The sequence below is a fragment of the Chlamydotis macqueenii genome, chromosome 28, assembly GCF_036417535.1.
Source record: "Chlamydotis macqueenii isolate bChlMac1 chromosome 28, bChlMac1.mat, whole genome shotgun sequence".
Taxonomy (NCBI): Eukaryota; Metazoa; Chordata; class Aves; order Otidiformes; family Otididae; genus Chlamydotis; species Chlamydotis macqueenii.
The window spans coordinates 287,437-311,657 of NC_141583.1; the positions used below are offsets into that span (position 1 = coordinate 287,437).

The following is a 24,221-nucleotide window of genomic DNA, read 5'->3' on the forward strand; positions in this document are numbered from 1 at the left end:
TCACACTGGTCCTGGGTATTTGCTACAGGGACACTCAACTCATCGCGGCGGCGCTGGAGACTGCCCAGTGTAAGAGTTTATGGAAAGCCTTTAAAAAATAAATAAATGGAAAAAAATTTCACTTACCGGGAAATTCCCTGCAATCTTTCACCAAGGGCAGAGACCTGCGAGGCACCAGCCAGAAAATGAGCAGAGCATCAAGGGGCATGAACCCGCGCTCCTCCCTGGCAGGAGAGAAAGAGAAGAGGACAGAACCCGTTAAATGTCAGCCCCATCCTCCCCTGGCTGGATTACACCAGGACAGGGAGACTACAGCCACGTTTCTGGCAGAAAAGGGGAAGGAGGAAGAGAGAACTCAGTTGGAAAACGCTCAGCATCCTTGCAACTGTGCCGGTTCCGGAACAGCCCTGCAGAGACATCCCGGTGGGTCTCCAACCCCGCAGGGAGCGAGAGGAGCCGCAGTCTGCTCCAGAATCACGAGGCAAGACCGAAAACGATAGATCTAAGTCAAAAACCTAATTTTGGGGAGGTTTTGGTTTTTTTTTCTTCCCATTTGCCTTCTGGGGAGCTGTGTCCTGCAGGCTTCCCTCCCTGCCCAGGGCAGGGGCTGCTCGGCCAAGGCACGGGAGGGCTCCGGCACCGGCAGCACCCTGGCCTAAAAACAGCAAAACCGAGCAGCTGCGAGCCTCGTGCCGCCAGCCGCTGCCTTGTATCGCTTTGGAGCATCCTTACAGCATTTTTTAAAATTTTAATGTTCTATTAATATTCACTTTATGTATTTTTTCATCTGTATAAACTTGGCTTTTGTCCACGGCTATTCACAGGCTACACATCAATTTAAACACCCAGTGCAGAATTTACTTGTTTAATAGAGGAAGGTGCTTGGGCCGGAGAAAGAGCCTTTTCTCCTGCCCATTTGTCCCATAAATCACTGATAACACCGCAGAGATCAGAGAGATCATCGGGAAATAAGTGATGGAGAGCAAGTGAGTGGGTACCAGTGGTAGCAGAGCCCGGATGCCCAGACCCCACCTCTCCTTCCAGCCCCGCTTCCAACACATTAATGCGCCCCATCCCAGGGTAAGAATGAGGAAAAAAAAAAAGGAACAAAAAATTTAAAAAATTCCCCAGGCATAAGGTTATAAATAAAAGCACTGAGAAACCAACTAAGTAGATGCAGCTTAGCCAAATAGCTAAGAGCCTTAGCGCATTTTTGCGAGCTTTAGGAAAGTATTTCCCATTCCTGAATAAGCAAGCTTGGCAGGTGGAGGGGAGCGCGTGGCCGCGCACCTTTGAGGACGCGGCCGGATCTGCGGCAGGGCCGGGGACCAGCTCGCAGGGACCCCGCTCTGCTTTGGCCTCAAAGCCTCGTCAGCGCCGAAAGGGACAGGATGGTGCCGGTGCCCACCTCCCAGATCCCTTCCCACCCCACAGACCCCACCAGAGACCAGGGCTGAGCCGTGCCCAGCAGCGCTTCCCCACCGGGACCACCCTAGCCAGGCGCCTTCGGGGCTCCGGCCTCAGCCCACCAGGAAAAAAAGTGATTTATTTTTCTCCTAAGGATAAATTTCTAGTTATTTTTAATCTGCTTTCAAAATTCCCATCGCATCAGGGTTAAACTCGCTCGGCATATTTAGGCTTTTAAGTTTCTAGGTCTCATGGCAACAGAGGGATGGGGAGAAAAGAAAAAGAACAACAAACCCGGCCTCGTGTAACACCAATGTTTTCACCTCAGCCACAAGCCTCTTGCAATGGGATCTCTCCAAGCGCTGTTGTAAAATTCATCAGTTTGCACCCCACCGGGCTGTGTGTCGGACACACTGAATTTTCCCCTCTCTCGCATTAACCTTACTGCGATACGCCCCTCACGCCTCTGCCCATCACGCAGAAGAAGGGGATGAAGTCGCTCGTGTTTCACATTTCCCCCCCCGCCCCCAATAGCCACAAAATGGTGTCAGGAACAAAAAAAAAAAAAAAAAAAAACAACAGCCTGTTGAATTTTTCTTGTCCAGAAAAGGAAAAAAAAGCCTAAGCAGCTGTTTCCCTAATACTGTCAGAATACACAAAGAATTAAACGGCATCTATTGCGACGAGGAAAAAAACCTGCAGCCGAGCCTCAAAACCCACAATATCCCCATGTGGCGCGGAGGTCATTTTAAACCATAATTAAAAATTTAAAAATCTGGTTGAAGACTGTACGCTCGCCTTTGGCGCCATCCCCGCTGCAAAAACTGAGGAGGAAACAAAAGGAGGTTGGTTTTGGGTGTGGGCTGGCGCTTTGCGCTTGGCTGGGGGGTTTCGTGGCCACGACGCCCCTCACCACGGCCATCGCCAGTGGGAAAAGGAAAATCCCCACGGTCGAGGCCGGGACCTTTGCCCCATGGAGCCAAACGCCCCGCGGCGAGGATGTGGTACCCAGGGTGCTGCGGGCGAGACCCATCACCATCCCAGGAATGCTGCGGGCATGCAGCCGACCGCGTGGCAAGGACCGGGGGAAAGAGAATCGGCCATTTTACACGTTGGCAGCCTAAAATGGTGGCTCCCATCTTTTCCTCTTCTTTTTTTTTTTTTTTCCCTCCCCTTTCTGCTACCGTTTCAGCACGCATGCACCCGTGGGGAGGGGAGGGAGAGGGGCCGCGGCCCCCCGCGCGCGAGGGCGCCGGGAACGGGAGCCAAGATGGAATTAGAGGGAGAAATTAAAGGAGAGGAAGGAGGGGGAGAGGGAAAGGATGCGCTTTGCCTCGACACGGCCTATCCGCCGTTGGCTTTTGTGCGTCCTGCGGCAGGGCGAGGCGGGAAGGCATCGACGGGGGGAAAAATGTGGGGGGAAAGAAGGGGGAAAAAAAAGAGTGTTTGGACGAGGATGGCGAGGGGCAGGGAGGCGCGTGGGGTGCGGGGAGAAAAAAAAAAAAAAAAAAATCTTCCCTTCTTTCTTTGCCGACCCCCCTTCGCCCTCCCCGCAATCCCGCTTTGACTTTTCCCACAGAAGTAGCCAACCTCCAAGAATGCAAATGACATTCATTATGCAAATGTATGCAAATCAGGTTTAACTATCGGAAGAAGGGCTCGGAATTTCTAATGGGTTAACTCTTTCACGCACAACCAGGATAACAAGAGCCTCGTGTCTTCCTCGGGGCTTTGTGTTTCCCCATCCATCCCCGGGCACCCCGACCCGCACCCCTTGACGCGCGCCCCGCCATCCCCAGGGACTGCGTTGGGTGGAACAAAGCACCAGGAAAAAAAACCCAACAGCTACAAAAAAACCCAACCCTGTTGGCGTGGGAGCGGGGCTGCCCCTTCGTTAAACACGCTGGCGGGAGACGAGACAAAGCAAGCTTAGATGCAGAAGTGGGGAAAAAAAAAAACCTAAAAAACAAGAAAAAGGAAAACAAAAAAGAGAAAAAGGAAGACAAAAAAAAAGAGAAAAAGGAAAACAAAAAAGAGAAAAAGGAAAAGAAAAAGAAAAATACTAATTAAAAAAAAGCAAGAGAAGGAAGGGCGAAGCAGGCAGCTCTCGGCCGAAGGTGACACCTGCCCCGTGATGCTTCAGCACAGGGTTACGGCAGCCACGAGAGTTCGGCTGTTTACATCCAACACGCTCGCCAGCATGGGCACAAAGCCACCATCTCTTCGCCTGCCGGAAAAAGCAGGCACAAAATGCACCAAAATCCCGTGCTTTGGGTTTTTCCATCTTTTGCACTGGGGGGGGGGGGGGGGGGGGGGAAGAAGTGGCACCATTTCCCCCGGTGCTGGTTGAGCCCGTTCTCCTGCGGGAGGGAGGGAGGGAGGAGCAGAGGGATGGCAGCGCTGGCACCAGCGCCCAGTCCCCATCCTCCCGTGCTCCGAGCGCCTCGGAAACAAGCGTGGCATCGGCAGCGAGCGCGACTCGCGGGACAGCCGCCCCGCTCCTCCAGAGCTCTGGGAAAATTCCCAGTTCCCCATCCCAGCCCCAAAAGCGCAGAGGCCCCTGTGCTGGGAACTGAAACAGAGAATTCCCACGTGCAGAGCCTGGCGCTCGCCAAACGCAGGGATTGCAGGAATTAGGAATATTACACGGAGCTGTTAAGTGCAGAATAGATGCATTGCATAATTCTAAATGTCTTATAGCACTGCTGCTATCAATTAGCAATAACAATGCTCCTTCCAATATTCACATTTGTTTTTTTTTCCCAATCTGCTCAAAAACTCTCATTATTTAAGCTGGAAGCTGTTGGGGACGGGGACAATAATCTGTGCCCAGATTTCCCACGTTTTAGGGGTTTGGTTGGAGACACAATAAAAAGGACTGCTTTACAGGCAGTCGGGTGTGCTCCGAAACGCCTGAACCCAGAACTACTGGCCAGTTTTTAAAAAGTAAACCCTTTTATTTCGTTAATCTGATCTCAGCAGGTCCCATCTTGGTAAGGCCTCTGCAGAGTGTGAAATATTCAGCACTTTGGCAAACCTTAAGCATTAAAAAAAAAAAAAAAAAAAATTTAGTTAGCCCCTTCACTACAGAAAAAGGATGCGGGAGGAATAAATAAATAAATAAAAATAATGATTTTGCAAGTCCTTAAAGCCATAATAATTTGGGTTTCTTTGTCTTCTGGCCTCCAGCACGCAGGCAGGTTGACATCTGCGAGCCTTGCTCTGCTCCCTCCGTCTGTTTTTGCCCCAATTTCCAAGGTGACACATAATCCCAAAACTGGAATGGGGTGATTTTTTCAATAATTATGGGAAATTATATTTAAAAATTAAAAATAATTTAAAAAAAGAGGCAAAGAGGCAAAGCCAAGTCCTGTGTGGAAAAAAGGGCTGGAGGGAGGCGGGTGCCCCAGCGTGCACCCGCCTGCCGCCCACGTGCCCAGCCGGCGAGGCTCGCACCAACAGCCGCTCATCGCCGACGACAACCGCCCGGCATCGCTATCGTACCACGGCACTGAGAAAGCTCCCTTACCAGCACAGGAAGAGCGCGGAAGCTGCCGTTCCCGGGACGGTAACTAGCTGGGATTCGCTGCGCGAATTCCTGGCGTCAACGGCGTCCCTGGAGCCGCGGCACGACACGCTGCCGGCTGCTGGGAAGAAAAAACAAGTTTGTGTTTGTAGCACAGTGCCGGCAAGGAGCGTTGCAGGAATTGCTTGATTTCTGAAAACCTCCCTTGCGGAGTCACGTGAAAAGGGGTTAGGCACCATTTCCAAAAGCGATTTTTAAAATTTTTTTTTTTTTTTTTTTTTTTTCAGTAAAGGGCTCCTGTTCCTCAACCTTTCTTGTCCTTCACCTCCCCTCTCTATCAAATTTCACTAATCACATCTATTTCAAACCTCTTTGCTCTGTTTTTTTTCCCCCATCCATCCTCGACGCATCTCTTTGGCCCCAGAAAATGGCATTTTCGCAGCCCGAAGGCACCAGGCCTTTGGGCACAGGGGCGGGAGAAGAGGCCCCGTGGACGTTTGCAGCCTCTACATCACCTCATAAAAAAAAAAAAATAAAAAAAATTCAACTTTCAAAATGTTTTAATCACTTTGCGTTAGAAACCGCCTGCCAAATCGCACATGCTGGGAGTGTTTATCCACACGGGGGGTGGAACGGAGCCTGGCAGCTCTGACAGCAACGCCGCGTGCAGAGGGCTCCGCAGCGTCGCTGCGAAGAAGGAAAAATTGGGGGGGGGGAGCAAAAAATGACAAAGGAAATTTATTTCTTGACAATAATTTTCAAGCGGTTTCTCGACGAGGCCCGGGGCTGCCCGTCCCAACAGCAGCGTGCCCCGTTTCTACCAGCAGCCATTTAAAAAGCCACCAAGCGACTCTGCCCGGCCTTTACCTTTTTCTGCCCAAAAGCTCTCATTTTTCCCCAAAAAGCTCAATTTTCCCTGCTGCCAAGATTCCCGGGCAGGATGCTCAGCATTGGACTTCGCACAGGGCTTTTCCCAAGCTGCGCCGTGGGGAAAACGCGGGCTGGGAGAAGTCGCCGCTGGGTCCCAACCCACTGTGGAAAACCTCTGGGTTTTCCTACTAAGTAGAACGGCAGTGAGGTTTTTTGTTTTGTTTTGGTTTTTAAGAAAAATCTGGGGCTTGGGGCTATTCCAGGTAGCGGAAGGCACCTGCAGGGTCACCGGTGCCAGGAGTCACCCGGGGGTGACACTATCAGGAGAATCCTGACTTCCCACCGCTCCTGTCAAGGGCAAGAGGAAGAGAGGAATTTTTTTGCAGCAGTGACTCAAACCAACTCGTGATGGCTGATGCCCATCACCTCTCGGGATGCAATGGGACACAGAAGCGCCCTTAGAGCACGGACAGTTCCCTCTGGGACCACAGAAGGGGTTTGGGGTCTGATTATCGGGCCTTAAAAAAGGCAAAGGCTCTCAATGCCATTATTTTTGGAGGCAAAGGCTCCTGATAATGTTATTTTTAACCAGCTCTAACTCATCTCACCATGTCCTTTTTTCAAAGCCAGCTCACCAACCGCTCCCACGCCAGATTTTATTTGTTTTTGCAAGACTCAATTTCCCTTCGAAAAACCCACCAAAAAAAAAAAAAAAAGAGAACCACAAGCCCACCACCCTTTTTTTCTAATTTTCCCAAAGAAGCGGGAGGCGTGAGCACTCGAGAGTCAAATTTGCCCAGGACCCGCGTCCCCTAAGAAAGCAGGGCTCTTTTGCCTTCCACAAACTCCGCAGCGGCAACAAAAGTCCCTTTCAAGCCCTTCCAGACGCAAGTCCTTCAGCTCAATTAGTCAGGCACACAGAGACACAAAAAAGCCTCCCATTCAGGCTAGTGGCTGGCTGCGGAGGACAAGGGCGAAGAAAGGATCTTTCTCCCACGCTTTCACCGGGTGTCATAACAAGCAGAAAGCCCTCTTACGGGGGGATTATTGGAGATAAGAGCCCGGCGCAGGAGCTGCGCAGGAGCTGGGGTTGCAGAAGCAGGGGAGGAGGGGACAGGGTTGGGAGGTTGCAGCTCCCGAGGTCGGGCGAGCACGGCCACCAACGGCATCGTGCTCCATCACAAATGTTTAAAAAAAAATAATTTTTTTTTTTTTTTTGGTAGTATAAGCACACACGCGCAGAATAATCCTGCTTCTCCATGGCAACCTGCTCGCTGGCCATCCCTTGCACCGGAGGAGGGAGGCAGCCTGCCTTTGCCCCGACCTCGCTGCTGGCAAAAGCCTCGGCCGAGACGGGCAGCGCAGGCAGGCCTCCTCCTGCTCCCTTCTTCGCCCAAAATAAGCACTTGGTCTCAAGCAAGGAGTGGCAAGAAGGTGCACAGCTCGGCGGCAAAGCTCTCCCTCCAGAAACCCACCCCGCACTGCTGATGCTTCTGGAGATGGGTGGGTTTAAGATTAAAAGGATTTGTTTTTCATTTAAAAAAAAAAAAAAAAAAAAAAAGGCAGAAGGGCTTGGTGGGTTTTGTTGCTCAAAGCCAAGACAAAGGGGAAGAAGGAGGAAATTCCCCAGAGAATGGGTTCCTCTGCAAAACGACGGGGCGGGTTGGTGGCCCCAGGGCCGCCCGTCCGCCATGGTACCCAGCGAGGCACCCCGAACCGCGCGTGGCCCAGCTGAGCCCGAGCAGGTAGCAGAGTCCTCTGGATACCAAGAGTGCTCTGCAGGATTTATCAAAGTTCCCGAATGGACGAGGTTCCTAATTCCCTCGAACCATCAAAGTTATATTCCTAATTCCCCACGGCTTTCCCATTGACTCCATACGCGCCTGCAAAGCCACTATTCCTCTCCTGAAACTGGGGCACAGCGGCAAATCCAAAGTAAATGCTAGATAATTTTTTTTCCCCCTCCTGCTCAGCCCTGAGGCCCTGCAGATTGCCGCCGCGGGATGCTCCCGCTCCCGGCACCATTCAGGAGCGGGTGACAGGAGCGTCCAAGTTTAGCGAGGTTTTACAAGGATCAGGGAGGGGATATAAACTCTCCAGCTCGGGGACGGAAAGCCGAGAAACTCTCTCGGAATACATTATCCCATAATTGCAGGGTTTCAAGCACTCTCCTCCCCGGCAGCTGGTGCCTGCTGATGCCAGAGAAAGGTTATTTGGCCCAAACGCGTTCCGGCCCAGTTCAGCCTGGGAATCCCCAAAACGATCTGGTCCCATGAAATACCGGAAAAACTGAATGTTTCACTCTTACCTAAAACAGCAGGTATTTACTGAAAACCAGAGGGGGGGAATGGATGAAACAAAGCGGGCTCCTCGGGGAGAGCACCCCGTGCCTCCGAAAGAGCAATGTGGATCTGGGGACCCCCTTTCCCCTCCCCGCGGCTCACACACTGATATAGGAGACAGCAGCCTCTTTTTTTCTTTTTTTTTTTTTTGTTTTTCCTCTAAAGGAACAAGTTTTGAGCTGACAGCAGGCAGGGACCTGCTGAAGGTCAAATTGAGCCTGGTTTACCTGCACGGACCCAAGCGATGCAAAGCAACAGCGGGGCTGGGGGCCAAGCCATCCTACCACACCAACGGATATCTGGGCTTTTTCATCCCCAACACTTACTAATAAGCTTTTATTTGCTCTGAGAGCCCGGGTTTTCTCCCTGTCCCAAAGCAAGCCCCACCTCCACCTGCCTGCAAAAATTCATCGCACGAGGCCGAGCAGTTAAACCCAGCGGACGCGCCCAACGCGGATGCTCCCTCCTCGCGCCCCGGCATCCTGCCACTACCCCCTTTGTCCCCACTCTGGCAACACTAAAAACCCAGGCGGTAGAATTAAAATGGTTTTTACACCTCGCCCGGGCTGTCAAAGCTGCGCTCAGGCCGCGGCGCCCGGGTGGGGATTACACAGCTCAGCTCTGCGGCTGCGGACGCCAGGCCCAAGCCCAGTCTCAGCTGGAGCGGGATGAACCAGGGGCTGGACTCTGGCACACGACCACGATTCAGGGATAACCGGATTCAGCCAGGAGCACCGATCCACCACCTACCCGGCAGCCCTGCAGATACCGGTGCCCAAGGACACCCCATCCCGGCACCAGGATTCAGGGGGTCCCTCGCCGGGGCTGGCACAGGCGCCTGAACCAAGACTTCCCAGCTCACTGTCTGCAAAACCAATGGCAGCCACCACAGCTTTGGCCGGACGCTGCCCGCTCCAGCGCCCATCACCCACCACCCTGCAGCGAGCGGAGAGGCGTCGGCACTCGCACTCACACGTCCCTTCCCATCTCCATCCTGAAAATCCCGCAGGGCAGGCCAGAATGAGGCCCCAGGGCTATTTTTAGGGTCCCCCCCCAATGCCACGCTGACAACGCTATCACAAGGGCCTGGGCCAGCAAAACCTCCCTCGGCCAGGCCGCCGGCACGGACGGCGAGAACCGCAGCTCCGCTTTCACATCCGATCACCCCGGCTGCATCTGAGCGACCTGCTGTCTCCTCCAGCAGCCCACAGACCGCAGAGCTCATCATTTTCCTTCCAGCTGCCCCCTGCTCCCCGCGGAGGGGTGCGGGAGAGCCGTCTAGTCCCGTTTGTCAGACACCCCGTACCGTGCTTGCACCCCGAGATGGGAGAATTCGAGAAATTCGGAAATCTCCCTTTTTCGATTTCTTTCCCTCCTGCCATACAGAGATGGGCAGCGGGCACCCCAAAGCCACTGCAGGGCATCGCCAAGCACCCTGCGACATGCCACATGTCGGCAGCCGGACCCACGCCTGCCAAGCCGTCAGCGGGGATGGGAAGCGGAGTCGGCATGAAGGGGTGGCGCTTGCACCCCTCTTCGGGTCCGTGCAGCGAAATGGGGGGTCCCGAGCTCAGGCGCTGAACTGGGAACATTGCCCCAGCCTCTGTTCCCACGTGCCAAAATTAAAGCGGGGCCTGATCCGATTCCTACAGCGGCTCAGCAAGCCCACTCAGCTGGTTTATCATAATCTTGACATAAAAATCGTTCCCTTGAAAGCGCGCAGGGGTTTTGAAGCCCTGATTGCTTGAAGAGGAAAGACTCCGCTCTCGGCACAAAGACGAGCTCCCCTCTCAGCCCCGGTCTGGCGGCCGGAGGCTTCCATAAGGATTTTGACCCCGTAGGTAGCAATGGCAAGGAGCCTCACGTCATCTCCCAGCTCAGCTATTACCCCCAGACCCGGCCTGACTGGGTGCCCTGGACCCACCCGGCGCCCCAAAATCCGTGGGGACGGGTGCTGGGAGCGAGTAGCCTGCTCTGAGAGTGCCTTAAAAAACCACCCCACCTGCCACACAAACTTGGCTGGGCAGGGAAATACGTGTGTGTGTTCCAATAATTACACACACACACGTATATCTCGCTGCTATCAGATCTACGCGGTTTCTTTGTGGCTGCGCTGCAGCGCCGTTCCACGCCTGGCCGACGCGCAGCGCGGAGCCCGTGGCACACGGGAGAGGATGGGGAGGAAAGGGGGCAACTGGCGCTCGGCAGAGACCTCGAAGGGCTTGAGCCATCAGGGCCTCGTTTTGTTTCAGTTTAAAATCGTAAAAGGCCAGCAGAAAATTCCTTCAGTCAGGAAATGTGCGCTTTCCTCAGGCGCAAAAAAAAAAAAAAAATTAAAAAAAAATTAAAACTATTTTTCACAGTTTGGGGCTGAGAATTTGCTGATATTGTTTATAAAAAAAACAGAAATGCTTTATCCTTTGCAAAGAAAAAGTTAATATCCACTGGCAGCATTGACAAGTTTGAGTATCTGCACGTCCCCCCACCGCTGTGCCGGCCGCAGCGCATCGCTCGTGCGACGAGAGCGGCGCGAAGGGGCCTTGGACCCCACAACAAACCGATCTGCTGCACTTTGCATCCCTGGCGTAGGCATTAAAGACAGCAGCTAACAGCTCTTTCCTCCATGAAAGTGATACGCTGAAGGAAATTAATAATTTCCAATAATTGTGTTTGTATAGGCTGGCTCTATGATTCACCAAACCATAGAAAAATTAGTATTGCATTGTTCCCCCCCCTCCAAACACACTGCTTCTGAGCATGAAAACGGCTGCGGAGAGCTAATCTCTCCATCCAGAACATGCCAGCGTATCTGCTGTTAACGTCTCCAGCAGTTACAGAGCCGTGAGGGAGAGCGGAGCCGACAGTGCTGAGTGTGAACCAGTCAAATCAGCGTCCGAGCGGGCTTCAGCGGCCACCCGTACGCTGCAATTTGGATCAACGTCACGCCGACACTCTGGGCTTTCTTATCGCTAGCACGCGCCAGTAGCAAATCGGGGAGAAAAGGGGGGGGGGGGGGGGGGGGGGGGGGGAAGGAAAAAAGAAACAAATGGGCTGTTTGCAAGACTGTTCTAGCTCGTGTTGCCAAAGGCCTTCGGGAGAGCGGAGCAGCCGGGACCATCACCCGCCACAACCGAAAATTCTGAATTAACAAGAAATCTCCACCCGCACGGAGAGCGGCTGCGTCCAACGGCACCCCCAGACGCGGGGACGCTGCGGCAAAGCTCGCAGTGCCAAGAGCCCCGAGGAGAGCGGGTGACACTGGTTCCCATCTGCCCGGGCTGGGAGCACAGTGGGACGGGTGATGAACTTGAGATGCCTCAGCCCCGCGGTGTCGCCACATCCCCCAGCAGAAAGCAGGGGGATGATCGCTTTGAAGGGCGTCTTTTGCAGCGGGGAACAACGTGCGCGAGCTCTGGAGAGCCAAGTTGGGCGCAATGGGTGTTAGACCCATGGCTGACCAGCACGGGCACTTCCTGGCCCTGGCTCCAGCTCACCACGCGTGGGCTCCCTACTCTCCACGCCGATGAACTCCCCGCTGAGCTTCGCCCTCGTCCTGGCTCGCATCCCCCCGTTCCTGCTCACGCCTTTGTTACACCCAAGCAAGCGACACCATGAACAGCGGCCTACGGCAGCGCAGCCTTGGCCATGCAGACCTCGATTGGTCACCTGGGAACACCCAGCGACGATCTCACAGCACCGATTCCAGCCCGCAATTGGACAAAAGGCACTCCCCCCCCGCCCCCCCACCTTGAACCAAGATGCCGGCCAATGGCGGATGGCACATGGCACCAGTGCTCACCCAGCAATAAAAGTCCCTTGTCCCCCCGGCAAGCCAACCGCACCCCTTCGCACGAGGCCTTTCGGGCCACCGCTCAAAGTAGGCGCATCCCAGCCCGCGAGCCAGGCGGGCGCCGGCTCAACGGCAGCTGTTCTGGGTCTGCCTCAGCGGGGTGAAGGAGGAGAGCACTGCACGGCGACGCCCTGCTGCCGCCAGCACTGGGGCGTCCAACTTCATCCCATAAAACAGTCGAGGTACGAGCATCCGCGGAGGATGCCCTCTCCCCATTTGAGGCCCAGGGCTCGGATGCTCTCAGGAGCTGGCTCCCTCTCACCCTGTCCTCCCCAACGTCCCCCGCAGCCAGGCACAAGCCACCGCACCAGGAGAGCAGCGCTTTGCCCTCGCCCAAGGGAACACAGCGTAAAATAAAAGCTTGGGGAAAAAAAAAAAAAAAACAAAAACAAACAAACACCACCAAAAAACAACAACTTCCCTACGCCCCTGCCACTGCCAGCGTGGGCTGTGGGAGCAGCACCAGGAACAATAGCAGCACCTAAACGAACCCCGGGGGAAGGCAGAAAGGAGATTTTCCCTAAGCCTTCCCCGAGCCGATCGCTCCGGGGCCTCGGCACACACGCTGAATCGTTCTGGATTACAGGGCAGTGGGTAAGGGGGGAAAAAAGCATATCTTGTTTATTAATTTAAAGCAATCATACCAGCAGGATAAATCTTTCGCATTACACTCGGAACTACAGCCTTTCCCCGGACAAGGTACCAGGGACAGTTTCTACCGCCTTTTTTTTTTTTTTTTAAAAAAAAAAAATAAAAAAAAAAAAGGAAGAAAGAAAAAGATCCCATTGAGCACAGAAGTGAAATGAGCGGGTCCAGCACGGGTCAAAAGCTTTTTTTCCACATCTGTCACAGGAAGGTTTTGACAAAGTTGCGATGCTATAATTGCTCCTTCCCAAAATTAGTTCGGGTGCTGTCACCATATTTGTTCTTTATTATTAAGATTATTTTTTTCCTTGGAATCATCGTTCTGAGATTATCTACTATCTTAATCCAGCACAAGACCTTTGTGTTCTTCTAAGCACCGCCAAGACACCAAGCAGGGCGCTGTGTTTCGCAGGTGGCAACCAGTCTGACCATTAAAAGCAAGCGGGAAGCGCCTGGTTCACCTTTTTGACCCAAAATTCCCTTCTACAGCAGAGTAGGTTAAAAAAATAAAAATAATGTCGGTTTCCATAAGGAAGAGGTTGGCATATAATCCAGTGAATGGCTTAGGCATCAGCATGAATTTGCAGACAGGATAAATTAAACAAAAATCCAGTTCCCCAGTTAGTCTCACACAATTCCATACACAAGTTAGAGATATATATACACACATATGTATTTGGGAAATCCTCGATCTCGGAATCTTGAGTTCATTCAGAGAAATGTTCATAAACAAAGGCTTAAAAGAAGAAAGAAAGCGTTTGGATAGAGGTCCTAGGGAAGAAAAACAAAGAAAACTGCAAGAAACCATTTTCCAAAACACCAAATCTTTCTAATCCTGATATCAAGTTATATCTGTCAGGGAAGAAAATTAAATATACAACAGATAGGGAATGGGAGGGGGAAAAAAGAAAAAAAATAAAAAATCCAGTGCTCGTGTTTGCAAAATGACCATTAATAAACATTGCTCTGCTGCTGCTTTATTAAACAGATAATCCAACACAGTAACCTGCATTGATTTACGGACTCTCTGGTGCTACATGACTGGCCACGCAATGGAAGTTCGTCCTGGAGCTGCAGTCTGTGTCCTGGACTTCGCTAATTCATAATCTGATCGGAAGTTTTACTTTGTTAATTGAATTACAGTTAACAGCCGAGGCGAGAGCGGCAACGTCCTCGCCTTTCTCAAGACAGGCGTTTTCTTCACATGCACAGAACCAGTAAACTCTTTCTTAAAATTATAGGAGGCAAATAGGTTCTTTAAAAAAAAAAAAAAAAAAAAATCGTACCTCGGGTTTTAATTCCAGTCTCAAAAAGTTGTCTTTTTTCCCCAGTTTTTTTTTTCTCCGCCTCTCATTTCCTTTCTCTTCCTTTTTTTTTTTTTTCATTTCATTTTTTTCTTTTCCTCCTCTTCCTTTTGATGAATTTCCTTTCTTCTCCACATCCTCCTCAGGCGTGTAATGGGGTTATTTTTACTTTCGGTTATCTAGCTTTATGAAGACTTGACACCACTCATACAGCTAGATAACCAAAGATAACAACCAACCCCTGAAGTCTACAGCATTAGCAGGAAAAACAATAAAAAAAATAAAAATAAAAATAAAACCACCAACCTCTTCTTCTCCAGGGGGTTCGGGGGCTTTTAAGGAAGGAAGGAGGAAAAGGAATAAAAAGAGATGTAAATACCAGCAGCGAAATGCACGACACCAGCACCCAGCTACTCCGCGGGCCTGGTCCCAGCAAGGCCAGGGCGCAGCGCTCCCGCGGCAGCGGGACGGGCAGGATCGGGCCCCTCGGAAATCCCGGTTCCGACCGGAACGGCCGGCGGAGCCCGCAGCAGCCCCTCTGCGGCCGGCCTGGGATCTGTGGCGTTTGCACAGCACGGGTGCTGCGAATTGAGCCCGCGTTATTTTTAATAACTACCCAATTAATGCCTTCGCACCGGCGACAATCGAAGCAAAAAGAATTTGCGCCTGCAACTTAAAATCTGCACAACAGACCAAAAGGACGTTTTCCCCACCCAGAAAAGCATTTAGCGCGCTCTAAACAAAATGACTGCGAAAAAACCTGCCGGGTAAAATAAATAATGATAAAATAATAATAATAATAGCGATAATAGTAATCACGGCTGGTGATGCCTTGGGTTCAGCCAAGACCTGGGGAGCAGCGGCGAGGAACAACCGCGGAGGAGAGGACAAGGGAGCGGAGCGGGGGAGAGCAGAGGGGACCCCGACCCGTGCACCCCTCCCCGCTCTGGGAGGGTCCCGGTGGGGTCCCTCGGGACCCGCACACCCGCATCCCTCCGCCCTTCCCCCGGGGACTGCGCATCCCTGCCTCCCCCGCTCCTTCCCCGGAGTGGGGGGGACCCTGCATCCCTCGGGGTGCCCCGCGTTCCCCGCACCCTTTCTCGCTCCGGGGGGAGGAACCCGCATCTCCCCCGCCTCCCGCCTTTCCTCCCCAGCGCGGAACCCGCACCCCTCCATCCTTCAGGGGAGGATCCCTCACCCCTCTCTCCTTCCCCCCGCCAAGGGACCCCCGCCGGGGGTGCTCCAGGTTCGCAGCCCCCCCATCCCCATCCCCGCGCATCTCCCGCGCAGGCTGCGCGGGGGCACGGCACGGCACGGCACCTACCTGCTGCCCGCAGCCGCTGCCCGCAGCCTCTGCGCCGGCGGAGCGGCGCGCGCACTTTTCATTCATGCTTTCACACTCCCGGCCCTCGCCGCCGCCCCTCATTGGCTCGGCCCCGCCTGACGTCACCCGCCCGCACTCCCGCCTCCCGCCCCCCCCCGCGTCTGCAGCGCCGATCGGTTCATCAATGGGGCGGGGGAGGGGCCGGCGCTCACACGCGCATCGGCCACCGCCCGTCACCCCCATCCCCGTCACCCCCACCATCGCGCTCCCCATCATCACCTCCCTGCGCCCTTCACCCCCATCCGCACCATCACCTGGACCACCACCCTCATCACCATCACCTCCACCACCGTCATTAGGACCCCCACCGTCACCACCACCCTCACCTTCATCCTCATCATCATTGTGACCACCACATCAGCACACTCGTCACCATCACCACCATTACAGCCACCACCATCATCGCCACCCTCACCACCATCGCCTTCATCCTCATTGTCATTGTGACCACCATCACCACCACCATCACCATCCTCATCACCATCGCCTTCATCCTCATCATCGTTGTGGCCACCATCGCAGCTCCCCCATCACCACCACCAGGGCCATCACCACCACCCTCACCACCATCGTTACAACCACCATCCTCGCCGCCACCACCACCTTCATCACCACCCATCGCCGCCTCCCGCCCGGCCCGCAGACCTCGCTGCGCTGTCCCGCCCGCGTGGGGGCCTGGCCGCACCCTGCAGACCCCGGGCAGAAATCCGGTTCCGTTCTCTTTCCGTAGCTCTCACCCCACGGGCTCCCTGTCCACAGCGCCCTGCTCTCTCCCCGGTGTAACGCACAGCGCCAAAGCTGCGAGCACGATTTTTCCTCCAACAAGAGCAGTTGTTTGGGGTTTGGGTTGTTTTGTTTGTTTTTTTTTTTAAATTTTCTTTTAAAATTCCTCTCTGCCTCGGATTCTTTTCCCAGCCCAAGCCCCACGGGTTTGGGGCTGTGGTTTGGGGCAGGAGGTTATTTCTGAGATTTTGCCTCCTTCCCAGAGCCCGATTCTCCCGCCACCACCCTTTTTCCCCAGTTCCTGCACTGGGAAAAAGGGAGCCCACTGGTCTGGCTCCCGCCAGGCCCAGTCCTGATCTCTGGGAACACGGGAAAAGGGAGGAGGGGCGCGGGTGACCTTGGGGAAAAAACCCCGAGGGGGCGAGTGGGGAGGGTCCGGTGGGGACCATACCCCCATACCTGCACGTGGAGGGCCCCAGCAGCACCCAGGGACACCCCCACCTCCAGCCCCCCCAATTGTTGGCCACCGGCCCTGCCCGACCCCTCCCCAGTCCCCGTGATTTCCCCACGCACGGAGCTGCTCCCCCTCCTCCGTGGGCAGAGCCCGGGGGGCGGCTGGGGGGAAGCAGAGCAGAGCGGTGGGGCCGGCCTGGGACCGAGGAGAACCCACGCACCCCCCACGCGTGGTCTTTCACAGGACCCGGCTTTAACCATCCCCCGCGGAACGAGACGGGATTTTGGGGATGCAGCCGCACACTTCCCCCTCCTTCTAATCAAACCCACGTTAAAAAAAAAAAAAAAAAATCTAAATTTATATTTCAGTGTCCTCCAGAAATGATAATTATTTTCTTAACGCTCAAAAAAAAACCTCCCAAAACAAGCAAATAAAAAAAAAAACCCACGACGAATATCGCTATTTACCCCGAAACACGCCGCAAAAACACCGATTCAGCTTTCAAACTCACATCCTCCTCGGGATTTTCCCGATGACAGTGCATATTTTTTTTTTTTCCCTTTTTTAAAGTCATTAACACCGCGTCCCGACCGCGGGTTAGGGAGGGACACGAGCGACGTGCACAAGGTGCTCGGGTGCGATCCTCCGAGTTTCGTCAGCAGAACAAAAACCTGCTCCAGGCTTTGCGCTTTTCTGTAAAAGTGGGAAAGCGAAGCCAAACAAAAAAAAAAAAAAAAAAAAACGCCAAAAAAACACACGGGGCCTCTGCCACGCTCGTGGGATCACACCATTCACGGCACATCTGGAGATTTCCAGCCCTAAAATTTGCACGCACGCCTTTGTACAAAGGAAAAACTTAATTTTGAGGGGGGTTGTCCAGGGCTAACAACGGAGCTGAGCTGGGCAGGAGCGGACCTGGCTGCTACCAAGTGGATTTTCAGCAGAGACAGGAATCCACGCGTGAAAAAACAAACAAACAAAAACCAACCCCCCAAAAAAACTAACCCAGCAACAACCAACCACCACAAAACCACTCCCAAAAAAACCCCAACTGCCACACGATTTTATTTTTCCCCGAGCACCCTCTGAGCACAACCTCCTCTCCGTGTCCGTGGGGAGAATTAAGGGCAGACCGCGCGGGTGCGTATTTTTAGGAAAAGCAAGGAAAAATAAAGAAAATTTAAAGGTTCCTTGGCAGGGGAAGAAAGGAGCACCGGGCCCGCCGCAGCCGGGGATGGGTTTTGGGGGTGAAGGGGGGCATGGCCCCTCCGAGGCTCGCGTCTGGCCCCGGATAGCTGCTAAAAAAATTTGTAAATAATTAAAAAAATAAAAATCACCTGTTCTCGGGGGGCTTTCCCGAATTCACGGGAGGAGGAAGAGGCGCGTAACCTCCGCGCTGAGTTTAATTTGGTTTCAGCCGCACCCACCGTTCTGTACCGAGGTGCGGGCCGGGGGGGGGTCCTCCAACTCTGAGCATCCCCCTCCATCCCCCAAAAAAAAAAAAAAAAAAAAATTGAAAAATCGTCCCCGCAGTGCCAAGCGGCCGGGACGCGAAGAGGGGAGGGGGGGGAGTGCCTCGGATCACGCGTGTGCATGTCCCCAAGCAAAGCCACCTTGCAGGAGGGGGATTTGGGGGAGCCCCTGCTCCCCAAGCTCAGCCCCACGGGCGCGGGGGTCCCTCCGCACCCACGCGTCGCGAGCATCCTCCCTCGAGCAAAGCCCCGTGCCCGCGGGTGGGGGCTTTGCTGGGGACGGAGGGCGACAACGAGCCCGCGGACACGCGTGGGTTGGGGACATCAGGAACGGCCGGATCCTTGCACCCCTCGCTCCCACTCCCTACTCAGAGCTGCGGGGGGAGAGAGGCCTCCGCACCCCAAAACTCAGTCCCCGAAGCAGGGGTGGGGGGGGTAGTGCATCCCCCACGCAGAATGGGTCTGGGACACGAGGGTGGCCGTGGAGTGGGGAGGGACCCGAGAGGAAATTCGGAGAGGGGGGCGTCCCCGAACTTTCCCAGCTGCAGGGGTGGGGGGGAAGGGAGGGGAGGTCCCGTCTCCCCCCAGGGCTTTGAGGGGACCCGCGCCCCCCACTCCCGGGGCACCCGCACCCCTTCCCCCCCAATTTTTTTTTTTTCCTGTGATTTCCTCACCCGGTCCCACGAACCGCGCGGCTCCTCCGTGTCCGGCAGCCCAGGCCCCCGCCGCTTTGTTCCCCCGAGCCTCGCATTGTTCGGCCGCCGGCGGGGCCCGGCCCCGCGTGGGGCTGCGCGGGGGCTGCGCGCCCCGGCCCGGCCGCAGCGAGCACGGGGATGGAGCAGGGGGGTGGGGGGGCGGTGTCCTAGCCCGGCTGCCCCTCTGCACCCGCCACCCTGGGGGGCTTCACCCCCCCGGGGCGGCTGGCGGCGGGGGGGTCCTGCCCGCACTGCCCCCCCCGCCCGCACCGCTCACCTGCCTGCCCGCACCGCCCTCCGTCCTGCCTGCGCTCCCTGCCCCCCGCCCGCCCCCACCTCGGGGTCCCCGGAGCCGGAGCCGCTGCCGTCGGAAGAGGAGGATGAGGATGAGGAGGAGGGGGCTGTGCCCGGCGTAAGGATATATAGGAGCGGCCGAGGAGCCTCCACGTAGCCTATACGTAAAGTATACGTGTTATAGTAAAAAAAAAAAAAAAAAAGAAAAAAAAAAAAGAAAAAAGTTGCCATGCAAATGCGGGGGCAGCTCCATCACAAGCGGGGTCTGGCGCGGGGGGGAGGGAAGGGGGGACCCCGCATTATTTCCGAGCTTCCTCAGCCTCTGCGTCGCTCGAAATCGATCGGCAAAAGCCGGGCCGGGCTGGCGGTTGGGGGCTCATTAGCATATATGCAAATAGAGCAATCAGCGGGTGCGGAGGGAGGGGGTGCGGGGAGAAAAAACGCGGCGGGGTTTCGGGGCTGGAAATTGGGGTGAGGCGGGAGAAGGGGGGGAAAAAACAATTTTAAAAAAGGATATTCGGGGGTTTGGGGCGGTTCGGGAGCCGGGACACAACTGGGGAAAATCCCGCGTACCGGCCAGCCGGTGCGGGACCCTGTGCGCGCTGCGGTGACTGAGCGGCAACCGCTCGCCGCCAGCGTTTTATTTTTAAAAACCCATAAACCGGGCATTTTCCAGCGCGCACGCTGGGACCGCGCGATCGCTTACAGTCGAAGGTCCTGCGGGGGTACAAGCGCCGTCGGAGGGGTTTTTTCCCCTCAGAAAGCGCAGATTAGGGACAAAGTCCCCCGCATCTCCCGCGTGCTGGGGTTTTGGGGTTTTCCCCCCGGTCTCGGTCGGAGGGGACACCGGCTCCGTGGCGAGTTACCCCGGCTCTGGGCTTCCCCCTCCCTCAATTTAGGCGATATCTTTGTTTTCCCTCTCCCACAAACCCTAATCACGGCTTGTTAAAGAAGAACAATGCCCATTTCAAGTCGAACTCCAATTTTCTCCCTTACTTTGATTCCCGCCCCCCCCCGATAAATAACATTTTCTCTATTGCACCAGCTACCCAAACCCGAAAATAGCGCTCATTAAATTAAATCAGGAATCGATTCCTTCCGCTAAGCACGTTTTGGGGATTGGCTTGATTAATAAAAATAAATATAAAAATACCTAAAAGTGAGTAAAACCGCCCCGAAGGCTCCGGGTTCCTCCTGCTCCTCGCCCCTGCCAGCCCCAGGCGAGAACAACAGCCGTGGGGAAAGGGGAAAGTGCGAGGGTCTCTTTCCTTCTTCCTTCCTTTTGTTTTATTTATTTAATTGGTTTTAATTGGGAAAAGCCCTTTTCGGTGCTCGCACTCGCAGCTGAGCCGCTTTTCCTAGCCCCGTCCGGTCGCTGCTCTCCGCATTCCTCTGCCCCATCCCTCAGTAATCCCTGAGCTACCAGGAGCTTAATTATTATTATTATTATTATTATTATTGTTATTGTTATTGTTATTTCATTCATATGTTTCCTGTGAAACGGAGAAAACAGCCTGCACGGCCACAGCGCAGGGACCTTCCCTTACCCCGGGCATCTCCGTTCCGTCGCGGTTTGTATTTTGGTTTGGTTCGCGTTTGCGCTGGGGAATTGAACCGGCAGCTTCTGCAAATTCCCCGTGAGTTTCGAAACGCAGAGAGCACTGGAAACGAAGGGGAGGGGAAAAAAAAAAAATCCCTTTCGCTTCCCCCTCTCTTGGCAAATTCGAAGGTACCGACGACCAACGAGAGGAAGCGTTTTCCCTGGAAAAAAAAAAAAAAAAAATTCCTGATTTCAGACCCAAGAGGCTCTGGCATCACTTGAGTCCCCGCGGGTGAGAGCGGCGGCTTCGCCCCCCAGAAGAAAAAAAAAAAAATCCACTTTTTTAGCATATGTTTTCCCCCTTCTCACCCCAAAGCAGCAACGAGAGAAAGTGGCGATTTCTGCCTTCAGACGGGGCTGCGGTGCCCGCACCTGCCCCACCGTCACCATTTTGGGTCGCAAAACTCGGCTTTATTTTCGCTTCTATTCAACTTTGAAGAGGAGGGGTCGGAGGGAAGGGAGAGAGAAATTCAACCCAGCTTTTTTTCGGAATTTCCTCTGAAATCAGGGAGGCAATGCTGCCGTTTGAAGGCACGCAGCCTTTGCCTGCAGCCCAGGAATTCTGCACCCGGCTCAGCTCACGTTTATTTTTCACATTTGTTTTTGCCGTTCGGGGCGTTATTTATGGAAAACAGGCGGTTTCAACTTTTTTTTTTTTTTTTTAAAGCAAGCTTAGGATGGAAGGCAAATTCCAGGTTGCGGGAGGGGGGTGGCTAATCTCAGGTGATCCAGGAGGACTTTCACCTCGGAAAATCAGGATTTTGGGCAGTGGCTGTCCCGGGGGGACCCCTGGGACCCCACTGCACCTCCTCATGGAGCCTTCGATTAAAAAAATTTGTTATGATAATGAAAAAAAAAAAACGAAAGAAAAATACCCCACTAACCCCAAAGCAAACCCCTAATTCTGGGCTTTTTTTTTTCCAGAGCAGCCCCCCCCCCGGATTTTATTTCCACTTTTTGCGAGGTTCTGCAGCCCCCACCCCACGCAGCAGGGAGCTGCAAAGAGGGGGGGATCCCTGCACAAAGCGGGGGCTGATTCACCGGTCCCCCCCAAAAAAACTGCTCAGGAACCCTTGGGGTGCACATACGCCCCACGCGTGTGCGCCCCGTGCATTCATGGCAAGCCTGCAGCAAGCGTGCCATGTGCATGCTGGGCATGCATAACACGTGTGCGACGTGCACGCAGGGTGCGTGTAACACATACAATGTGCAAGCAGGGTGCACGTACCACACGTATGCAACGTGCACGCAGAGTGTGTGTACCACACACGTGTGTGATGTGCACAGAGGGTGCGTGCACCACGCGTGTGCCACGTGCAGGCAGGGTGTGATTTACACGCAGCTGCACGCGTGCACATGCCGCCTCCCTCCACCCGAGCGGCTCTGGCTCTCTCCACGCAGGACACGCGTGGGGAGACTCTCGCCATGCCCTGCGCGTGCCGAGGTGCAACGCATGCACCACAAAAGGCTCAGCCCACGGCCCTTTCCCTACTTGGGGATATAAATCCTTTTTTATATCAATTTTATATAAATCTGTTTGCTGGTGCTGGGCTCCTGAGCTCCGCTGAGGCCGGGACAGCCCGTGTCTGCCCTGGTGGTGTTTTTAAGGGAAATTCCCTCTTTTTTTTGCCAGCCGGCTCAGAGAGGCTCCCTTCGGCAGCTCTGTAAGAAATGCCATGCGTGGCTCAAAGGAGATTTTTTTTTTTTTTTTGGCTTTTGAAGTGTTTGCACTGATGTGCACAAACACGTGCGACCGGACGAGCCGTGCCTGCTCATTTTCTACAAACCCTGGCCACGCAACGACCGCCGCCTCTGAAAACACGTGCCGCTGATCCCGCGTGCCGTTCGGATACAGGGGTTGCGTGCGAAATCCTCTGCTTGGCCCCACTCCCATCAAGATTTGGGGTGCGGGTGCCCGAGCAGGTTAGATCCGGGGCGGGGGGAGAGGCCCGGAGCTGGGTGATTTTGAAATAAATGCCGAAAAGCCCCGACCCTGCGCGTTGCACTTTTCTGCCAGCGGCTGCGTTCGCTGGGCATTTCGGCCGCCGCCGCCCGGGCTGCGCAGTGCCAGCGCTTTGGCATCCCCCGCCCCAGACAAAGGAAAATGGCGACAGAACGCTGCGCGTGGAAGCAAGCAGCTGGGCACTGAGGGACAGGGGCAGAACGGCGCCGGAGCCAGGTGCAAGCAGCCCCCCCTCTGTCCGGGGCAGCCCCCGGCTCCATCCTCAGCTCCCAGGCACCGAACGGCGAATCCTTCACCCCGCGCCCACTCCGGGCTGCGAGGCCTCGTGCCACCTTCCCGGCAGAGGTTTCCTACCTCAGGTGGAGATTTTTAACCGTTCGCCCAAACGATGCCCAGGTGCCTTCAAAGGCGCCCGCGTGACCTGGGGGCTTCGGATGGGTGGGGGTTGGAGGCTGAAAAGAAGAAAATTCATTTATATCAAACCATCTTGGCTGGAGATGTGACGGTGTCCTTCCTTTCAGCTCAGCCCCAAACCAGGAGAAAAAAAAAAAAAAAGAAATTTTAAAAGCCCCGGAGCAAATACAAAAATTCTCTTTTCCCACGCTGGAGGGGAGCTCTGCTTTGTCTCGGTAAAATTGGTGGCGTTCCCCCCCGGCACCCACCCCGGCCAGCCCCAAGCGCTCGCCGCAGCCTTTTCTTCGGCTTTGGACGGGATTGGGGTCAGGGAGAACGGCCTTCGGGCACACGGCTGACGGCAGCCCTGTGCGTTTAAATAAATATTCTCTGGGCGTTGAAGGGGTAACGGGGTGCTCACGCATTCCCCGCGTGCACATTCAAGCGGCAGAAAATACGGGAAATTGCTCTCCTGTAATTCAGCGTAGCTCCTTCCGAGCTCGCGCTGGCTGTGCCTGCAAGCGTGCCCCCAGCCGCACTGAAGCCCAGTTCGGACGATGGAGCCCGGGGGTCTGCGGGTCGGGGGGTCCGGAGGGCGAGCACAGCCGGACCGGCCGCTCCGGCGGCAAAGGAAGATTTCCCTCGGTAGCCCAGAGCGAGATCTGGGTTTGGGCCCCCATTTGTAATTACTCTTCTATTTTGTGCGCGCCAGGGAGAGGGTGGAGCAGCGTTCTGGGTTTTTTGTCTGTATCTCTGAGGAAGCTTTTTCCAAAGCAAGAGAAAAAAAAAAAAAAATCCACAGCTGGTGTCATGGATGAGACACTCCGCTGTGCTCTGGTAGGGGAAAGGGAAAAAAAAATTAAAAATCTAATTTTAGGTGTTCTGCAATGCTTACAACACGCATCCTCCGACCGCCTGGCACGGGCGCCTGGTTCTCGTTTCCAGCCCGGCACGAGGAGAGAAAAGTAGAGACGGGCTCGGCCGCGGCCCTCGCTGGGCGATCCCGTGGGATGTCTCCTCCGGAGGTGCCCCTGCCTGTCCGTTGGTACTTACGGAGCAGCTTCCCGGGCAGAGAGAGAGGCAGAGCTCCTCTTATTTGGGGCAATTTGCCCACATTAATGGCAAATTAATGGTTCAGCCCCACCTGGCCCGAGCTCCCTTCCGAAAGCCTCTGTGGCCCCCCAAAAAGCAGCTTTTTTAGTGCCGCTTCGGGAGCCCCAGCTGCTGAAAACGCATGTCACGCGGCGACAGCCCGGTGTTTAACAAGAAGTTCGTTATTTCCCAAGGCTTCTGCCCTCA

The 24,221-nt window shown here is 54.7% G+C and overlaps 1 protein-coding gene across 1 annotated transcript in view; it reads right to left on the bottom strand.

Annotated features, from left to right (window-relative positions):
• LOC147597163 (uncharacterized) overlaps positions 1-20,956 on the bottom strand; it is a 28,923-nt gene extending 7,967 nt beyond the window's left edge. Inside the window, exons 1-5 of the mRNA XM_086768101.1 lie at positions 20,876-20,956; positions 20,514-20,627; positions 18,652-18,856; positions 4,937-5,054; positions 127-224 (exon numbers count right to left, since the gene is read on the bottom strand). Coding sequence (XP_086624227.1) covers positions 127-224; positions 4,937-5,054; positions 18,652-18,856; positions 20,514-20,627; positions 20,876-20,956 — 616 coding nt within the window. The remainder of the gene's footprint in view (positions 1-126; positions 225-4,936; positions 5,055-18,651; positions 18,857-20,513; positions 20,628-20,875) is intronic.
• Between the last annotated feature and the right edge of the window lie 3,265 nt (positions 20,957-24,221).